This window comes from Mirounga angustirostris, unplaced genomic scaffold (assembly GCF_029215605.1).
Source record: "Mirounga angustirostris isolate CCGP_5_RB_7025 unplaced genomic scaffold, mMirAng1.0.hap1 SCAF_3, whole genome shotgun sequence".
Lineage (NCBI taxonomy): Eukaryota > Metazoa > Chordata > Mammalia > Carnivora > Phocidae > Mirounga > Mirounga angustirostris.
In genome coordinates this window covers 145,714,050-145,731,798 of record NW_026991711.1, presented here as the reverse complement: position 1 = coordinate 145,731,798, position 17,749 = coordinate 145,714,050, and the positions used below count along the sequence as shown (strand labels likewise).

The 17,749-nt window shown below is 33.4% G+C and overlaps 1 protein-coding gene across 2 annotated transcripts in view; it reads left to right on the top strand.

Annotated features, from left to right (window-relative positions):
- NCKAP1 (NCK associated protein 1) overlaps window positions 1-17,749 on the top strand; it is a 104,989-nt gene that overhangs the window by 49,469 nt on the left and 37,771 nt on the right. For both annotated transcript variants that reach the window (XM_045868398.3, XM_045868397.3), the window contains 7 exons: window positions 1,723-1,819; window positions 2,247-2,353; window positions 3,111-3,243; window positions 5,730-5,811; window positions 7,318-7,376; window positions 13,408-13,553; window positions 15,414-15,546. In XM_045868398.3, coding sequence (XP_045724354.1) covers window positions 1,723-1,819; window positions 2,247-2,353; window positions 3,111-3,243; window positions 5,730-5,811; window positions 7,318-7,376; window positions 13,408-13,553; window positions 15,414-15,546 — 757 coding nt within the window. The remainder of the gene's footprint in view (window positions 1-1,722; window positions 1,820-2,246; window positions 2,354-3,110; window positions 3,244-5,729; window positions 5,812-7,317; window positions 7,377-13,407; window positions 13,554-15,413; window positions 15,547-17,749) is intronic.

The window sequence follows — 17,749 nt, the reverse complement described above, 5'->3', positions numbered from 1 at the left end:
AATAATTTGATATTTCAATTGAATTGTTATAGGTGGTATACTTGTGTAGAATATTTTCTCTACTGAGCTTAGATAGAAGTAATATTATTTGATCCATCTGTATTTCTATAAGCCAGAGAGAAGATAATGCACCATTGCCATTGATGAAAATATAAAACGACAAGTTTTAGAATTTAGGTTTAGGCTATGGGATGGATATTGGGACTTTAAACCATCTTTATTCATTGCTGTCAGTGCTGTATCATTTCCTCATGCATGTTTTTTCACTTGAATGAGATGCTTATATTATTAGAAGTTATTTTCTAGTATAAATAACATACTTTGGAGTGTGTTAGAATTCCTTTCTTGACATACAGAAATACAAATGACTATCACTTCTTCATTGGATAGACCCTGTTGTAAGCCATATATATGGTGTCATAGCTATCTTTTATGAAACTTTTAAAGGTAAGGCATTTTCCCCCCTTTATTATATAAAGTAATCATAAGTGGTAAGCAGTAGTAATTTTTCATAGGAATTCCTCATTCCCATAATCCAGGCTTAGTACTTTATAGACATTCTCTCTCTGTATTTACAACACCATAGGCACCTTGTAGCAACTCTGTGTAGTAAAATAGTCAAAATAACAGTTGACCCCTTTCTTCTTAGAAATTGCACAGGATGACTTTATTATTGTCAGATAAAAAAGAGCTTGTCATTGGAATTAACCTAACGTTGTAAAAGTACTGTATATCAGCCATTATAAGATGTATCTTTTGAGGCAGGTATCATCATCCCTGTTTTATAGATAAGAGACTAAAACTAGGAGAGGTGAAACCTAAGGTCACTAGACAGAGGTTGGATTTTAATCAGAGTCTTCTAAAACTAATCTGTGTCCTGGCCAAATTTCTGGTATTCTATATCCCTTACACTTGTTTTTTTGGCATATATATATATTGCGTGTGGGGGGGGCTGTTGGTGGTGCCATTTTTTGTACCTATGAAAATCTTAAAACCTAAAATTGGGACTGTATATTTTGCATAGTGTGAGAAGTTGGAATACTTAAAACATTCTGTGATTTTTTTTCCATATTAATATGTGAGAGTAATTCTTTTTAAAAATCTGCATTTCATTTAAAAAATACCTAGTAATGAATATTTATAATTATCTTTTCCTTTCCTCATCTTTCTGTTTTTGAACAAGAGTGCCAAATGATCTCATCCTAATGTCTTTCTTGTATATAGCTCTTGTTTAGTCAGTCTTATATATTTAATAGGAACGTACTTAATAAACTGGATATGGATTATCATATATTTATTAACTTGTGTTCATTGATTTTTTTGTGGGGGTGACAGAAATGTATATACATAGTAGAACATTGCTTGCTTTCAAGGATTTCACAGTCTAGTTTATAAAGTGCTAGGCTAAATGGTATTAAAGTTGCAGAAATTATTTAGAAATGGACATCTGGAACTGCTTTTTGAAGGATTGGTCTTGAAGTTTGGGTAGGATTTTGATAGGTGGAGAGTAACAGAATAAACATGGTTATAAAAACAGCATAAGAAAGACAAGGATAAACGTAAGATTGGAAGTCATTTAATGACATGACATACCATAGAAGATATTTGTAGGGACTTCTTTCTAAAAAAACTTTGGAAATTGACCTGAAATGATAAGTTATTTAATTGCCAATAACAATTTTAGTGGAAACAGATAAATTATAATGATGTCTTTCCCTGTAGTGGTTCAATGCACAGAGAAAGACGCAAATTTTTAAGGTCTGCACTGAAAGAATTGGCTACTGTCCTCTCTGATCAACCGGGCTTGCTAGGTCCGAAGGTAATTGATTTAATTCTTGCTTTAACTACAGGTGTGCCATATTAAAATGAAAACTTCTGTGTGAAATTTTACTAAAATTGATTTAATTTCTTAACTATAGGTGTGCCATACTAAAATTAAAAAAATATTTTCTATGGGAAATTGTACTAAAATTTGAAATTTTACTAAAACATATTTAACTGAGAATGAATTTACTTACTTGACACTCATACATCACACCTTCCTCCCTTTTTCTCACTTCTTACTTATATGTGTACCTTTCTTGATACATATCTCCCAAGTTTTCTTTTGTGTTTTCATTTTTGTCTTTTGAACTTGATTTTATCAGTTCTTGCCGGTGACTTTTCACTTAGAGAAAGATTATGGATACGTTTTACTTTTAATCTTGGCATGAGAATAAGCAATGTTGTTTATTTTTTTTAATTAGGCACTTTTTGTTTTTATGGCATTATCCTTTGCCCGTGATGAAATTATCTGGCTACTTCGTCATGCAGATAACATGCCAAAGAAGAGTGCAGATGACTTTATAGACAAGTAAGTTAGCAACATTTAAAAAGTTATTTTTTAATATTTTGGATGTATGAGATATGGAACTTGGGAACTTGGAGTTAATTTATTTTGAAAGACCTTTTTAAGGGCTTTGCATATTTCATAATAAAAGAATATTTATAATATATCATTAGATGATATGAATTAGAATGCAGAGTCTACTTTAGCTTAATATTAGGGCTTTTAGTGTTTCCTTTCTAATACTCTAGGTGGTCATAAATTCTTCCTTGTTTTCTTGCTATAACCAGTGATATTTCCTTTGGAATTCATTTTTTAAGATGATTTACTACACAAAAATTTAAATAAGAATCCTTACGAAGTAGAGTTGCAACCAAGTGTGTGATTTGAAATGTCTTTCTCTCATTTTAGTCCACAGTTTTTGAATAGGAGTTAGATAAATGAAGCAGAGAAATAAGAGCGTACAGAAAAGTCTTATTCCTAATCTCCTAATCTTCTTTCGTTTGTGATATTTTTGTAATGATGTAATTCATGAGATACCCTAATTTTATTTTCATTTTGGGTTTTCCTTCATCAACTTCTTTAGTCATGGCTGTTTTGCTGTTCTTTTATTTTTGTTTTCTATCATGGAAATATCTTTAGAAAGTAATTGACATAAAATGATATTTAGCAGTGCTTTTTCTAAGAAAAAATACTTCTTGTAGTAATACCAAAGTCATTTTATATTTTCCTTGATAATAATGAATTTATTTTTTGAAATACTTTTCTTGAATTTTTTAAAAAGGCACATTGCTGAATTAATATTTTACATGGAAGAGCTTAGAGCACATGTAAGGAAATATGGACCTGTAATGCAGAGGTATTATGTGCAGTACCTTTCTGGCTTTGATGCTGTTGTTCTCAATGAACTTGTGCAGGTAAAAACTGTATCATGCTATTCTCCCTATTGTTCTTTCCTTCCCTCCTTTCTAGTAACTGATTTGTTTGCTCAGTATAATCTAGTGCCAAGTGGTGGAGATACAAGTGTAAGTCAGTCATTGTCATATCTTGTCAAGGAGATCATCATCTAGAGGGGAGAAAACACTTAGTTGTAGTTGAGTGTAATAGTTGTTATGCTTAATTGTGTACACAGTTCAGAGTGAACACAATGCAGGGAATAATTCTTTATTTTGGAGGTGGAGGTGTACAGTGACCAAATTATAGAGGGCCTTGCAAAAGAGGAGGATAGCCATAAATCAGATTTAACCAAGTTTTAGAGGAAAAGTAGAAGATAAATCTTTTGGCAAAGTATGTTAGAAGGTGACCAGATTTTTTAAAAAAAATTCATCTAGATGACCTAATTCATCTAGATGACCTTTGATTAAATATCCTAATTTTATTTTCAATTTGGATTTTCCTCTGTTGATTTTTAGTCTTCTTTTTTTTTGGTTTCTATAATTTCTTTATTCAGTCTTTTTCATCTTAATATAAATTTATCTTTATTTCAAATAAGCTAACTAAGGAAAATGGTTTTTTTTTTTGGCTTCATTTTATAAAATCAAGATGTCTAAAGACTACTAGTAAACTAACATATAAAGAACAGCATGAATTCTCTGTATTTTAAAACTACTGGTTTTCTAGAGGAATAACCATACTTTGATAACCTGTTTTTTTTCCAAACCTACCTAAAAATGCGAATAAGAAAATAAAAAATTGTTCATGTAATTGTTTACCTTGAATTATATGTACACCTCATAGGTTACTATCCTGAACTGATGTATTTTTTCCTCTATCCACTAGATGGAGCTCAGATGCTTTCTGTCTAGAATGCCCATTAAAAACTGGAATAGAAGGGCTGATTTTATCCCTAAAATGTTACTACTTTGCTGTACTTTTATTTAAATAGTTACTACTTACCAGATAAACCAGAGGCTTTTGTGCTGTCACAATTTAAAAGATAAACCGGACTCCTGGTTTCATGTCATTTTGAAACTTGCTGTGGCTGGTTAGATATTAGTTAATAAATGTTGTAGATTTATGTTACATTATATTAAAATTTTTAAGTCATTCCATCTCTTGTGGTGTCTTTTACATCAGTTGTATTTTAACAATACTAGGAAAATTAAAGTTTTATTTGTTTTTCTGGAATTACAATATTAGAAGCAGTAATAATAATATTAATTGTCAGGTTTATTGATAGTATATTTTACTACGTCTATGCACAATTCTATGAGGTTAGATATAGTTACCATATGTTGAAGAAAAAAGAATTTACATAACTTGCTCAGTATCCTAGAGTTCATGAGTAATAGAGCCAGTATTTGAGCACAGGCTTTAACGCCAGTGCCCGAGCTGTTTATACCCTCTTCTGTTGTAAAGTACATGCCTGGTGTTTTTAACCATTAACTAGGATTTAAATTTAGAACTAAGATTAACCTGTTAATATAGTTCACTGTAATAGGTGTTAAATTTTTTTATTGAAGTGAAAAGTACATAACATACAACTTTCTATGCTAACCATTTTTAAGTGTACAGTATAATGAAATTATGTATATTCACATTGCTGTGTAGGTTTTAAAAATTATGCTATTTGTGAGCTAAGCATCCACTTTTTAAAAAAATGTCTTATTCAGCAACAACTTCAGATGTAGTTTTTAAGGTATTCAGTTTTTTAGCTGACTTAGGAATATTTTGGTCCTAATTTTGTTGAAATATAATTTACACACAATAAAAGTCACCTGTTTTCAGTGTACCATTTGAATTTTGACAACTGTACGTCCATGTCACTACCACTATAGTCAAGACATAGAAAATTTCCGACACTTAAAACACTTAAAATTTTTTTTTTTTAAGATTTTATTTATCTATTTGACAGATGCGGGGGTTGATCCCAGGACCCTGGGATCATGACCTGAGCCAAAGGCAGCCACTTAACCAATTGAGCCACCCAGGCGCCCCTAAATTACTGTTCTAACAAAAACCCACATCGGGCTCCCTGCTCCATGGGAAGCCTGCTTCTCCCTCTCCCACCCCCCCCCGCTTGTGTTCCCTCTCTCGCTGTGTCTCTCTGTCAAATAAATAAATAAAATCTTTAAAAAAAAAAAAAAGTTTTCTTGTGTACCTTTATAATTTATTTTCTCTCTAAACCCTGGGCAACCATTCATCTGCTCTTTGTCACTTTTGCCCTTAAAAACATTTTTTCTCATATAAATGGAATCGTATACTATTATGATTTTTTTCAATTAGCATAGTGTTTTTGAGATTCATCTGTGTTAATGTATGTATCATTTCATTCCTGTTTAAGGCTGAAAAATATCCACAGTACGGATATACCAACTTGTTTATCCATCCACCACTTGATGGACCTATGAATTGTTTCCCCAGTGAGATGTTTTTAACATTATTTTTTGTTTCTTTTTTTCAGAATCTTTCTGTGTGCCCTGAAGATGAATCGATCATCATGTCCTCTTTTGTTAACACTATGACTTCCCTGAGTGTAAAACAAGGTGAGTCTTCCAAACAAAAACATATTTTCTCCTAATTAGATTTTCAAATTTGATTATTAAGGAGGGGATTTAACAGTTAATTTTTCTAGACTCATTTATTTTAGACACATTTACTCTGTTCTCTTTTGTCTTAGCTTTGTTCTCTCTGAAGCAAAAGTTGCCAAAATGGGTGTGTGATGATGTTTATAAAAATAATGAGAATTATAGCTTGAAATTTCTTATTATTCAGCAGGGGGGAAAGGACATTTTGTAATTAAAAAAAACAAAACAAAACATAAGTATATATGTGGTCCAAGCATCACCTATGACAGTAGTTGGTACCACTGATAAAATTATGTTTTAAAAAGTGCCAGGCAGTTCCATATTATCCTATTTAATTCACATCAGTTTTAGAAAGCTGTTTATACTTTTATTTGGTAGATTTGGAAACTCAGGGTTTGAGAGTTAATCTCTCAGTTATTTGCCCAAGCTCTAACAGGTATTAAGTACTAGTGTAGGGATTTTTTTAAGTTAAGGTCTGTCAATCCCAATGTTAATGTTGTATACTCTACTGCCTCTTCATTATTTGAATACTTCAGTCTAACAGATTAGTATGATGTCTTAGTGTTGTAATCTTTAAGTAAAAGATATCCAAAGCCTTGAAAATTTCTGAGTAATAAATACATTTTAGTTTAATCAGTCTTTATCACACTTAAGTAATGAAACTTTTGTAAAGTTGCCTGGTGATACTTGGTTTATAGTTACTTTGAGGAGCTTCACCCTGCTGTCCAAAGCTTCTGTTTACAGGATTTCTGAAGCTCTATTCTAGCTTCTTCAAAATTGGCATGTAAGCACACTGAGAAAGAGTTTAGGAGAGAAGTCTGTACTTTACACATCTCTTAGCATAACTCCCTCCTTATATCAACATCTTTAAAGGATTTGAGAATGACTTCACTGTATTAGCTATTCAGTTATTTTTGTTTTTTTAAGGGTACAGTTTAATAGTGTTTAGTATATTCACATAGCTGTGCAACCAATCTCCAGAACTTTGTCATCTTGAAAATCGAAACTCCATAGCTATTAAAGAGCAACTCCTGATAACCCCTCACCCCTGACATCTACCAATCTACTTTCTGGTTCTATGAGTTTGTCTACTCCAGGTACCTCATAAGTGGGATCATGCAGTATTTGTCTTTCTGTTACTGACTTATTTCAATAGCATAATGTCCTCAAGGTTCAGCCACACTATAGCATGTGTCAGAATTTCCTTCCTTTTAAAGGCTGAATAATGTACCACATTTCATTCATCTATTCCTCTGTTGATAGACATTTGGGTTGCTTCCGCCTTTTGGCTGTTGTGATTAATGCTGCTATGAACATGGTGTAAATACCTCTTTAAGACTCTGCTTTTAATTCTTTTGTGTACATGACCATAAGTGGAATTGTCTTAGATGTTAAATTTTAAAACTGTGATTATATATTTGTGAAACATTAATTTGCTTTGTAATATTTTTTCTGTTATTGTAGTTGAAGATGGGGAAGTATTTGATTTCAGAGGAATGAGATTAGATTGGTTTAGATTACAGGTAAGAATAACTTAATTTTCATTGTCATTCTGTTTGGGTGTTGAATATTTTAGCTAACATGAAAACACTATTTAATAAGAAAAAAATTCATTGTTGTATACCTGTTGAAAGACTAGTTTTGTGTAACTAACTATAGTTTTTACCTCATAAAAGAAATAGTTTTTTTTTTAAGATATAATCAACATATAACATTTTATTAGTTTCAGGTTTACAACATAGTGATTCATTCATATATACTGCAACATGATCATAAGTCTAGTTAACATCTGTCACCACACATAGTTAGGAATTTTTTTTCTTATGAGAACTTTTAAGATCTACTTTCTTACCAACTTTGAAATGTGCAATACAGTTTTACCAATACAGTCATCATGCTGTACATGACATCTCCAGGACTTACTCTATAACTGGAAGTCTATACTTTTTGTTACCCTCAGCCATATTGCCGAACTCTGGCTCTCCACCTCTGGCAACCAGCAGTTTGTTGTCTGCTATGCATTTAGTTTAAAGTTTTTGTTATTTTTAAAAATTCCACATATAAGTGAGTTCATTTGGTCTTTGACTTTCTGTGTCTGACTTAATTCACTTAGCATAATGCCTTCAGGGTCCACCCATGTTGTCACATGTGGCAGGATTACCCCATTCTTTTGTTGAATAATATTCCTGTGTGTGTGTATATGTATTTACACCACCATTTCTTCATCTATTTATCCATTGGTTGCCACTTAGGCTATTTCCATGTCTTGGCTGCTGTAAATAGTGCGGCATATGAACTTGGGTTTGTAGATATCTTTTTGAGTGAGTGTTTTCATTTCCTTCAGATAAATATCAGAAATGGAATTATTGGACCACATGGTAGTTCTAGTTTTTTTGAGGAGTCTCCATACTGTTTTCCATAGTGGCTGCATCCATTTACATTCCCACCAAGAGTACATGACAGTTCCCTTTTCTCCACATTTTTGCCTTGTGTTTTTGTTAATAGCTTTTTTAACAGATGTGAGGTGACATCTCATTGTGATTTTGATTTGCATTTCCTTGATATTTAATGATGTCGAGCACCTTTTCATGTGCTTGTTAGCTATCTAGATGTCTTCTTTAGAAAAGAGCAAGAGCAAGCATTCAGCTCACAGGCTGTAGTTACTGTCCCCTGACGTGCCAAAAGCTTCATTTTTCTGAAATGCAGAAATAATTGGTATTAGGTTTTAAAAGTTTTCATTTAATATATAACTCACATAAATAGTTTTTAAGGGCTTTTAAAACTCAAGCTTAAAATCTTTGCATAACTAAATTTCATGAGGAAATTTAATTGCCATGTAAGTACTTCTAGTAATTATGTGAAAACTGTGGCCTAGTTTTTTCAGTAACTGAATATTTTTAAAATATGTGTATTTTTTTTTTTAAAGATTTTATTTATTTTAGAGAGAGAGAATGAGTGAGAGAGAGCATGAGAGGGGAGAGGCTCAGAGGGTGAAGCAGACCCCCCCACTGAGCAGGGAGCCCGATGTGGAACTTGATCTCGGGACTCCAGGATCATGACCCGTGCCAAAGGCAGTCGCTTAACCAACTAAGCCACCCAGGCGCCCAAAAATATGTATATTTTAAAATAATAATAGTATGTTCTCATTATAAGATATCAGAATGCCCAGAGATAAAGTAGAATATGAAAGTTTGTACTTTTCCCAGTTTCATACCTCAGAAATACTTTTAATAAGTGGTTTGTATCCTTTTAGGTGTTCAAACAGTAAATGGAATTATACTGTATACACCCATGGTTCTGCAACTTAAGTTAATTTTTGTTTAATTAAAAAGTGAAAATATAACCAATATGTGTTGGTGGAAGAGATTTTTAGATCAACCCAGTCTCAGGAAGGACTCCTAGGAAGAGCATACTTTTCTGGCAGTCTGCTTAGTTCCCTGAGGTAATTTTGCTCTCAGGTTCTTTCCTTCCAAACTCAAAATACATAGGCATTTTTCTCGCTCTTGTTCTTTGTTCTGTGGTTGTGTACTTTTGGAGATGATTTTATAAATGAGGCCACAAGTATTAGGTAACTTGCCTGAGGTTGCAGAGTTGGTTAATGGGAAATCAGGGAAGAACACTTAAAACATCACCACCCCAAAATACTAAATGTGTATATATAATGGGTTGTTTTCTTCCTATTAAAAATGAAATTTAAAAATTAAGATTTCTTTGTTTTAACAAAAGTTGTGAAACAATATAGAAGTAGAGCATATAAAAATGAAAATAAAAGTGAAATTGCTCTACCACAGGATATACACATTTAAAATTTTGAAAGTCACTCATTGTCAAAAAGCTTGAACTATTTGTCTCCTGCTGTCAGTTTGTGAGAGTGCCTAAATCACCATTTGGGTTCAGAAAATTTTAGAGATTTAGAAACATTTCAAATTTACCCTTATTAAATACTTTCAGGATTAGTAACTTACTTATTTGAAGGATTCACTTGAGAATTTAGCTGTGTTTAGTCATATGGCAGAATATAAAGCATTTGTGTAGCATTAAGAATGTAGAACTGATATATCCCTCTGTAAGTTTTTTCTAAATTTTTATGAGATAATTATAAGGATATCACCTGCTATCAGATTCTTTCATGTGTTGTATTCTTGCTTTCATTAGTTTGCTAGGGCTGCCATAGCAGAGTACCAAAGCTGGTAGCTTAAACAACAGAAATTTATTATTTTATAGTTCTGGAGGCTAGAAGTCCTAAGTCAAGGTGTCAGCTGGGTTCATTCCTTCTGAGGGCTATGAGGGGAAATCTGTTCCAGGCTTTTTTTCCTGGCTTCTGGTGATTTGCTGGCAATCTTTGATGTGTTTTGGCTTGTAGATGAGTCACTCTAATGGCATTGTCCCGGTCTCTCTTCATACAATCTTCTGTGCATATCTCTGTGTCCAAATTTTTCCTTTTTTATAAGGATTTCAGTCATACTGGGTTAGGGTCTACTCTGATGACCTCATTTTTAACTTGATTGCCTCTGTAAAGACTCTGTTTCCAAATAAGGTCACATTTTGAGATACTGGGTACTATGACTTCAACATATTTTTTTGTGGACACAGTTTAACCCATAACATTGCTCATAATCATGACTGGGACATACAGTCACTTTCAACTGTAATAACCCTTAAATTTTTAGTGACAGTGGGGCAGAGCATACTGAGAAAGAAAACATGGGACATACAACTAAGCCAGAGAAGTCTTGTCTGAGGGAAAGGGTAAAAGTGCAAGGTGTGAGGCAGTAGCCAGAATCCAGAACATTAGCATAGGCGATAAAGAACAGGTCAACAGTGAAGGTTCCACACCTACAGACTAGTCCATAGGATACAGGAGATAAAATATTAAGTAGTAGTATATAATCTATAGAGGAGTACAGATCCTCTTTTAAAGATGTTATAAATCTGGCTGTGGAGACAGGCATTAAAGATAATGAAAAATTAAATAACAGTTGAAAATTTAGAAGATTAACTTAAAAGATGCCACTGATAGAATATGATTATAAATTAACTATAGTTTTCTTAGAAGGGCGAAAGCTTTTTTTTCAAGTTGGAATTGCTAATAATGATTTTATAGAGAAAGCAGCATTTTGCCCAGACATTGAAAGAAGGGTAGAAATTGAATAGGAAAATAGCTTACACAGGAAAAGGGCAAACAGTGAGCAAAGGGCAAGTAAAGAGACTTTTTAGTTTTAAATATTACTACAAGAAGGAACAAATCTTCACAAGAGAGATGAATGATCTGACCTATCAGTGGTCAGATAGAGGGATAAGAGTTCAGTATCAACACATGGCCAGACAGAGGTGTACAGTTCTCTAGATATCAGAATTCTTGAGAGCAGGGCCAGAAGGATAAGCCTTTGGGAGAATTTTACAATTGCTTTATGCCTCCACTGGAGTCCTATCCAATTTGATCCTAAGATCATTGGTCTTTTATAGGTCATATTCTCCTTTTTTCTAATCTTTAAAGAAGAATTCTTTCTCCATGTATTCTCTGTCGTTTTTTTCCTACTTCCTAAGGCATCTTGTTCCCTTATGTATTCCAGTAGTCTCTTAATCATCTTTGGTCACTTTTATTTATCTTCTTCCTTTCTGTCATCAGATTTACTCAGGTTGTTCTTATCTTATACTTTTATTTAAACCTGTTTTTTTTTTATAACCGGTTTCTCTTTTCATTGTTAAATATTTCAGATGAGTCTTTTAAATTAAATTATCTCATTTTGTCACCATCCATTTCATCTGAAATTATTTCCACAGTGATATTTTAATTCAGAAATTTTGAAATGGGGGTCAATTAGTGGAAGTCTTTATTGAGTTCCTGCCACAAACGTGGTTCCTCTTTATACTCTAAAGCTGATTAAAGATAAATTAAACTTCAGTTAGACTTAGTTTGTAAAATATATCTAGAGTATACCTTGCCATCAGAATATTGCCCTCATTATTCTTCATTAATTCAAAAACAACAAAATACAAAACTCTGTTTTCTCTGTGGTGTTTCTGTGTTAGTGAATGGTAACCATCCATGTTGTGGCCCCTTGCCATTGTAGGGGCTGAGATTCAATTTTTATCCAATTTACAAGGAAATAATTCTTTAGTCTCTACTATTTCATGGAAACTGGCAGAAGACATATGGGGCTCCTGCATCAGAGACAAAGGACTTAATTATTCACTGCACAGGAAGCAGCATGAGCATCAACATGTATGTCTCATTTTTTCCCTTGCTTCCATGACCCATGGTGGCAGGCCCAGAGGAACCCAGGTGAATGCTATGTATGCAGTAGGTTTGTATTGCAGCTAAGGAACTGAATTTGATGAACCCTCCGTTGTAACAACAGTAAGCATTCTGGCTCTTTGATCCAGAGGTAGATATTGCCTCATTTCCTCAAGTTTGGTAGCTGCAAATAAAACCCTGAGAAATGGCCTGAGTAATGAGTGCTCTGGGCCTTGAATTCTTGGCATATTGAAGATGTGTAGGCACGCATGGGATCCATGAAGGAGTATCTCCCAAAACCAGAATCCTGGCCATCATTCATAATTCATCTGTTGCCCACCTATCTAATCATTTCCCAGATGAAACTCTTGAACTACCACCGTTGTAGACCAGACCATCATAATCCTATCTGGATTATTGCCACCACTGCCTCCTAATAGATCTCTGCCTCCTATTCCCTTTCTGTCTACCTTTCCCCAATTCTCTCTTCCACATAGAATAATCTTTCTAAAACAATAATTGGCCACTGCACAGAACCTTTGGTTCACCAAAAGGTTTAAATTCTTTAACGTGGTATACAGGGGTCTGCATGATCTAGTTGAATCTCTTACACCATTTTCTTTCTCTGCTTTTCACTTTAACTGTAGCCATAGTGAACAGTATTTATTCTGTAGACACTCCTTCTATTCTTGTTCTGTGCCTTTCTGGAATGCCCACTGTCCGTGGACAGGTTTCTGCTCTCTGATTTGGTACCCTTATAGTAGAATTTCTTTCCCTTTAAACCTATCCTGATGGTTTTGGTTAAGTTCTATCACCCTATTGGTCAACCTACACTAATTTTTACTATCTTCAGTTCTTTTCTAGAATTCATCAGTTAGTACAGTATGTTTTAATTACTATAATCTAAAACCTCAGTGAATCAACATGTACAATACTTACTTTCACCTGAGTGTTTCCCATGTATTTTTTCCTCTCAAACTAGTTGGAAAATTTCTTTTGGTAGAGCTAACTTGACAGTTCACTGTTTTATACTTTTAATATTGTAACTTCAGTTCCTTTGGGGTTCTAGATGAATGACCCATATATTAGATTTTGTTTTATTGGCAGTAGTATTTCAGTTTATTTAAAGAATTTTTTGATAGGAATTTCAAGTTTGAGTCACTATTGACAACTTTAAAAATGTGATGTTACTGATACAGTGTCAAAATATACATTAAAAATTTTTCAGTAGTGGGTATTTTTTTTCCCCCAGGTAGAATGTCAAGGCTAAAATCATCGGTCTTTGCTTAAACTACTTTTGTTTTTTACTTTCGCAGGCATACACTAGTGTTTCTAAGGCTTCACTTAGCCTTGCAGATCACAGAGAACTTGGAAAGATGATGAATACAATAATTTTTCATACAAAGATGGTAGATTCCTTGGTGGAAATGTTGGTGGAAACATCAGATCTCTCCATATTTTGGTATGTGGTAATTTTTTTTAAATCAGAATTTGAAATTTTTAGTATCCAAAGATCTCTTTGTTGATCGTTTTTATGATAGTGTCGTCCTTGAGACCATTCGGTAATAGAATAAAGGGAATAGGGGTGCCTGGCTGGCTCAGTCATTGGAGCATGTGACTCTTGATCTCCATGTGGGTTTGAGCCCCACGTTGGATGTAGAGATTACCTAAAAATAAATCTTTAAAAATAAATAAATAAATGGAATAGTTGACAACTTGCTAACAAAAGGAAGTCTACCAAGTAGGGATCATGTCTTTTGTTTTTTTTTTTAATTCTTTATAAGAGCAACTCTTACTGTTCTGAATTTATTTTTACACTTTTTTTTGAGGAGGTAAAAAACAGTCACTTCAGATTGCCTTAAGATCTTCTTTCGCATCATTAGATTAAGGAAAAAAATTTGTGAATCGGTCAAGTAGAGCAAATGTTGGAAATTAAATAACAAGTAATTTCACTTTGCAGTAATTAGATATTAATATTATGATAATGTGGTGACTACTCCCTCCATTGTGTTCTGTTTTCCTTTGCTCCTATCATAGCCTCTTTAGTTATTTTCTTCCCTCTCTTACTCCCCATATAATGTGGTCCTTGAAGGAAGGTCAGGCTTTTGTTCTTTTAGTGTCTAACATAGTAGGTACTTAATAAATGTTTGAATGAATAAATGAACTTGATTGTGATCAGACTAATAAACAGTGGGAGCAGGTTTCATACATAAGTATTCTGGCTCCAAAGCTGTGCAGTATCAACTCTGTATCTGCTTCTTGGCTTTTTTTCCTGTATGGAAGCTGATCGGAGTAACCTAGTATGTCCCTTTATTTCTACAATGCTGAGATAATCTCAGTGGATAGTGATAGTAGTTTCTGTGTATTGAAAAGCCATTATTATGAATAGCTTCTCATTGTTTTTATTTTGGAAGATACCCCAGTCCACACTGATTTGGGCAGTTTGTTAGGATAGCTTTAATTAGCAGTATTGCAAAAGAAATTCAAATCACCAAACAGGGAAGGCATGAGAGGTTTCTTAAAGAAACTCCTGAAACACAGTATATCACTGAAAAACAATATATCACATGTCAAATTTGCAAGAATTTTAAGATTATTTGGAACCCTGTACTATTGTCTGACTTGGAAAGAAAATGGAACATTTTATGTTTGCGTATATTTGAGCTACAGAAAGGTTCCTATTGGTAAAAGAAGGCTACTGTGATTAAAAAGTCCCTTCCCTTTCCTTGGAAATAAGAATACTTTGAATAATGTTTAAAATGTGTGATTTTTAGTCATATGTAAGTAATTTTTATCCTTTTTTTTCTCATCACATTCTTATTTTGTCTGTTACATCCAAAATAAAGACATGTTTATTACTTTTGGTTGTCTTACTATTCCAAGATGTACTATATTTTATTGACTCATATTATTTTATGTTTAGTATCTCCTAAAGCGGGAAGTAATTTAAAATTGATGGTGCATCATTGTTTAATTGACAGTGTTTTTCTTTCTCAGTGGTACATAAAATAGTGGTGTTTCTTACAATTGATAGTGACTTGCCTTTGATAAAAGTTGGTAGTGTGAGATTTGAATGTCATATATTCACATGCCATAGATATGGTTTTTTTGTGTACATTTTTTATTTTAAAACTTGTTACTATTACACAAATACTTTTATTACTCTGTAATTGTTGGTGTATGAAACATACTCTTTGGAAAAATAACTACACTTCAGTTGATAACTTTCATTCACTGGAATCAAATTAAATTAAGTATTGTATCATAAAATTTTTAACTATAAAAATGGTGATTCTAATTTTTAATTTGTTTCCTTATATAGTTTTTATAGTCGTGCTTTTGAGAAGATGTTTCAGCAGTGTTTGGAGTTACCCTCTCAGTCAAGATATTCAATTGCATTTCCACTGCTTTGCACTCATTTTATGAGTTGCACACATGAACTATGTCCAGAAGAGGTAATTTCAGGGTAGTACTGTGATTTATATTTATATGCAGAATACACTAGACCAAACGTGTAGCCGGCTAGATTTCACAAAGTCACAATTACCTGATCTAGCTTCTTACCTAATTTCTCTCTATGCAGAATCAGAACAATGTTTGAATAGGTTAAAATAGATGTAATGTTTATTTGCATGGATGGATAAATGCACATACATATTTTTAAGAACATACCATAAAGTCATTTGGAATTACATTTATTAAATGGTGGGTCAGGTATTCATATTTATGGTAAAGTTACATACAGTAATTGATTTTTTATGCTTTTTCTCTTAAACTATTATTGGAAAGAGTTGAAAATTGAATGTATAGATTACTGACTGTAAACATAAACATGTCGAAGAATTTCACTGACTTGTTAGTATGATATAGTAAACAAAATTAACATTATTAGTATTTGTAAGATATATACAGGCACACATACTTATTAAATAATTGAACTACTCAGTAGTTTTATCAATAATAAGTATCAAAAATGTACTCAGTATTTCTTCTAATCTTTAAAGAAGAAATGCCACTTTGTAAGCGTGTAAGACTATATGTTAAAATTATATGGTCTATTTCTTAACTTAGTGTTGAATCCCTTTACTTAGAACTACAGAACTTGGAGAAAAGAAACTGACAAATAGCAGTAGCATTATTAATGTCTTTAAGTATTAGGTAACATCTGTTGCAGATTGTATTCCAGCAGTACATTCATTGGAAGTGGACTCTGAGACAGAGGTTAGCCTGCAGGAAATTTAGTAAGGACTGCTTTTAGGATTATTACCTGTGAGGATATCAACACCACCAAATTTAATACTTTTATAGAGTTTTTAAATATAATAGATTTTATCCTCAAGCTTTATACCTAAGATATACTATTAATTTTTTCCTCATAATCATCCTTCCCATTAAATTACCCATGAAGTCCTCTTAATTTTATTTGTTTGGTTTCATTTCTTGAATCCGTCTTCTGCTTTCCATTTCTTTTGTCACTCTTGTAGCTCAAATTTGTAATACTCTTCATATGTACTCCTAAATAGTTTTCCTGCCTTCAGTATTTCTGCCTTTAAGACTATCTAATACAGGGCGCCTGGGTGGCTCAGTTGGTTAAGCGACTGCCTTCGGCTCAGGTCATGATCCTGGAGTCCCCAGATCGAGTCCCACATCGGGCTCCCTGCTCGGCAGGGAGTCTGCTTCTCCCTCTGACCCTCCCCCCTCTCATGCTCTCTATCTCATTCTCTCTCTCAAATAAATAAATAAAATCTTAAAAAAAAAAAAAAGACTATCTAATACAGTGCCATCAGCGTGTCTCTTTCTTGAAGAATCCTCAGTGATTGTCTCTTGCATATGGAAAAAGTAAAAATTTCTCATCCAGGCATTTAAATCTTCAACAATTTGCACTCTGCTCCCATTCCTTTTTTAAAAAAACTGTGATTAAAGGGACGCCTGGGTGGTTCATTTCATTAAGCGACTGCCTTCGGCTCAGGTCATGATCTCAGGTCCTGGGATCGAGTCCTGCATCTGGCTCCCTGCTTAGTGGGGAGCCTGCTTCTCTCTCTCCCACTCCCCCTGTTTGTGTTTCCTCTCTCGCTGTGTCTCTCTCTGTCAAATAAATAAATAAAATCTTTAAAACAAACCCCTGTGATTAAAATCTGTCTATATCTATCTATATATAATATATGTATGTTATATATATGACATAAAAATCTACCATTTAAATTATTTTTAAATGTGCGGTTCAGTGGCATTAATTACTTTCACAGTGTTGTGCAGCCACCACTACTATCCATTTCCAGAACTTCTGTCATCCCAAGCAGAAACTTTATAATCATTAAGTAGTAATTTCTCATCCCTCCAACTCTTGGTATCCTCTAGTCTATTTTCTGTCTCTAAAAATTTGGCTATTCTAGGTGGTTTATATAGGTGGAACCATGTAGTGTTTGTCTTTTTGTGTCTGGCTTCTTTCACCTAGGGTATTTCTGATGTCTCCCAGATTTTTATCTCCACTCCAGACCTTTCAGATCTAGATTTTCTGGGTATTCTGCTGCAGTTCAGGTGCTTTTAGCCATCTGAAATGTAACATGTCCAGAATAGAGCTGTTGATTCTTTGCATGTTACCCCACCACCATCCTTTGAAGTCTTTTCTGCCTTTTGGCTTCATATATATCCAAACTC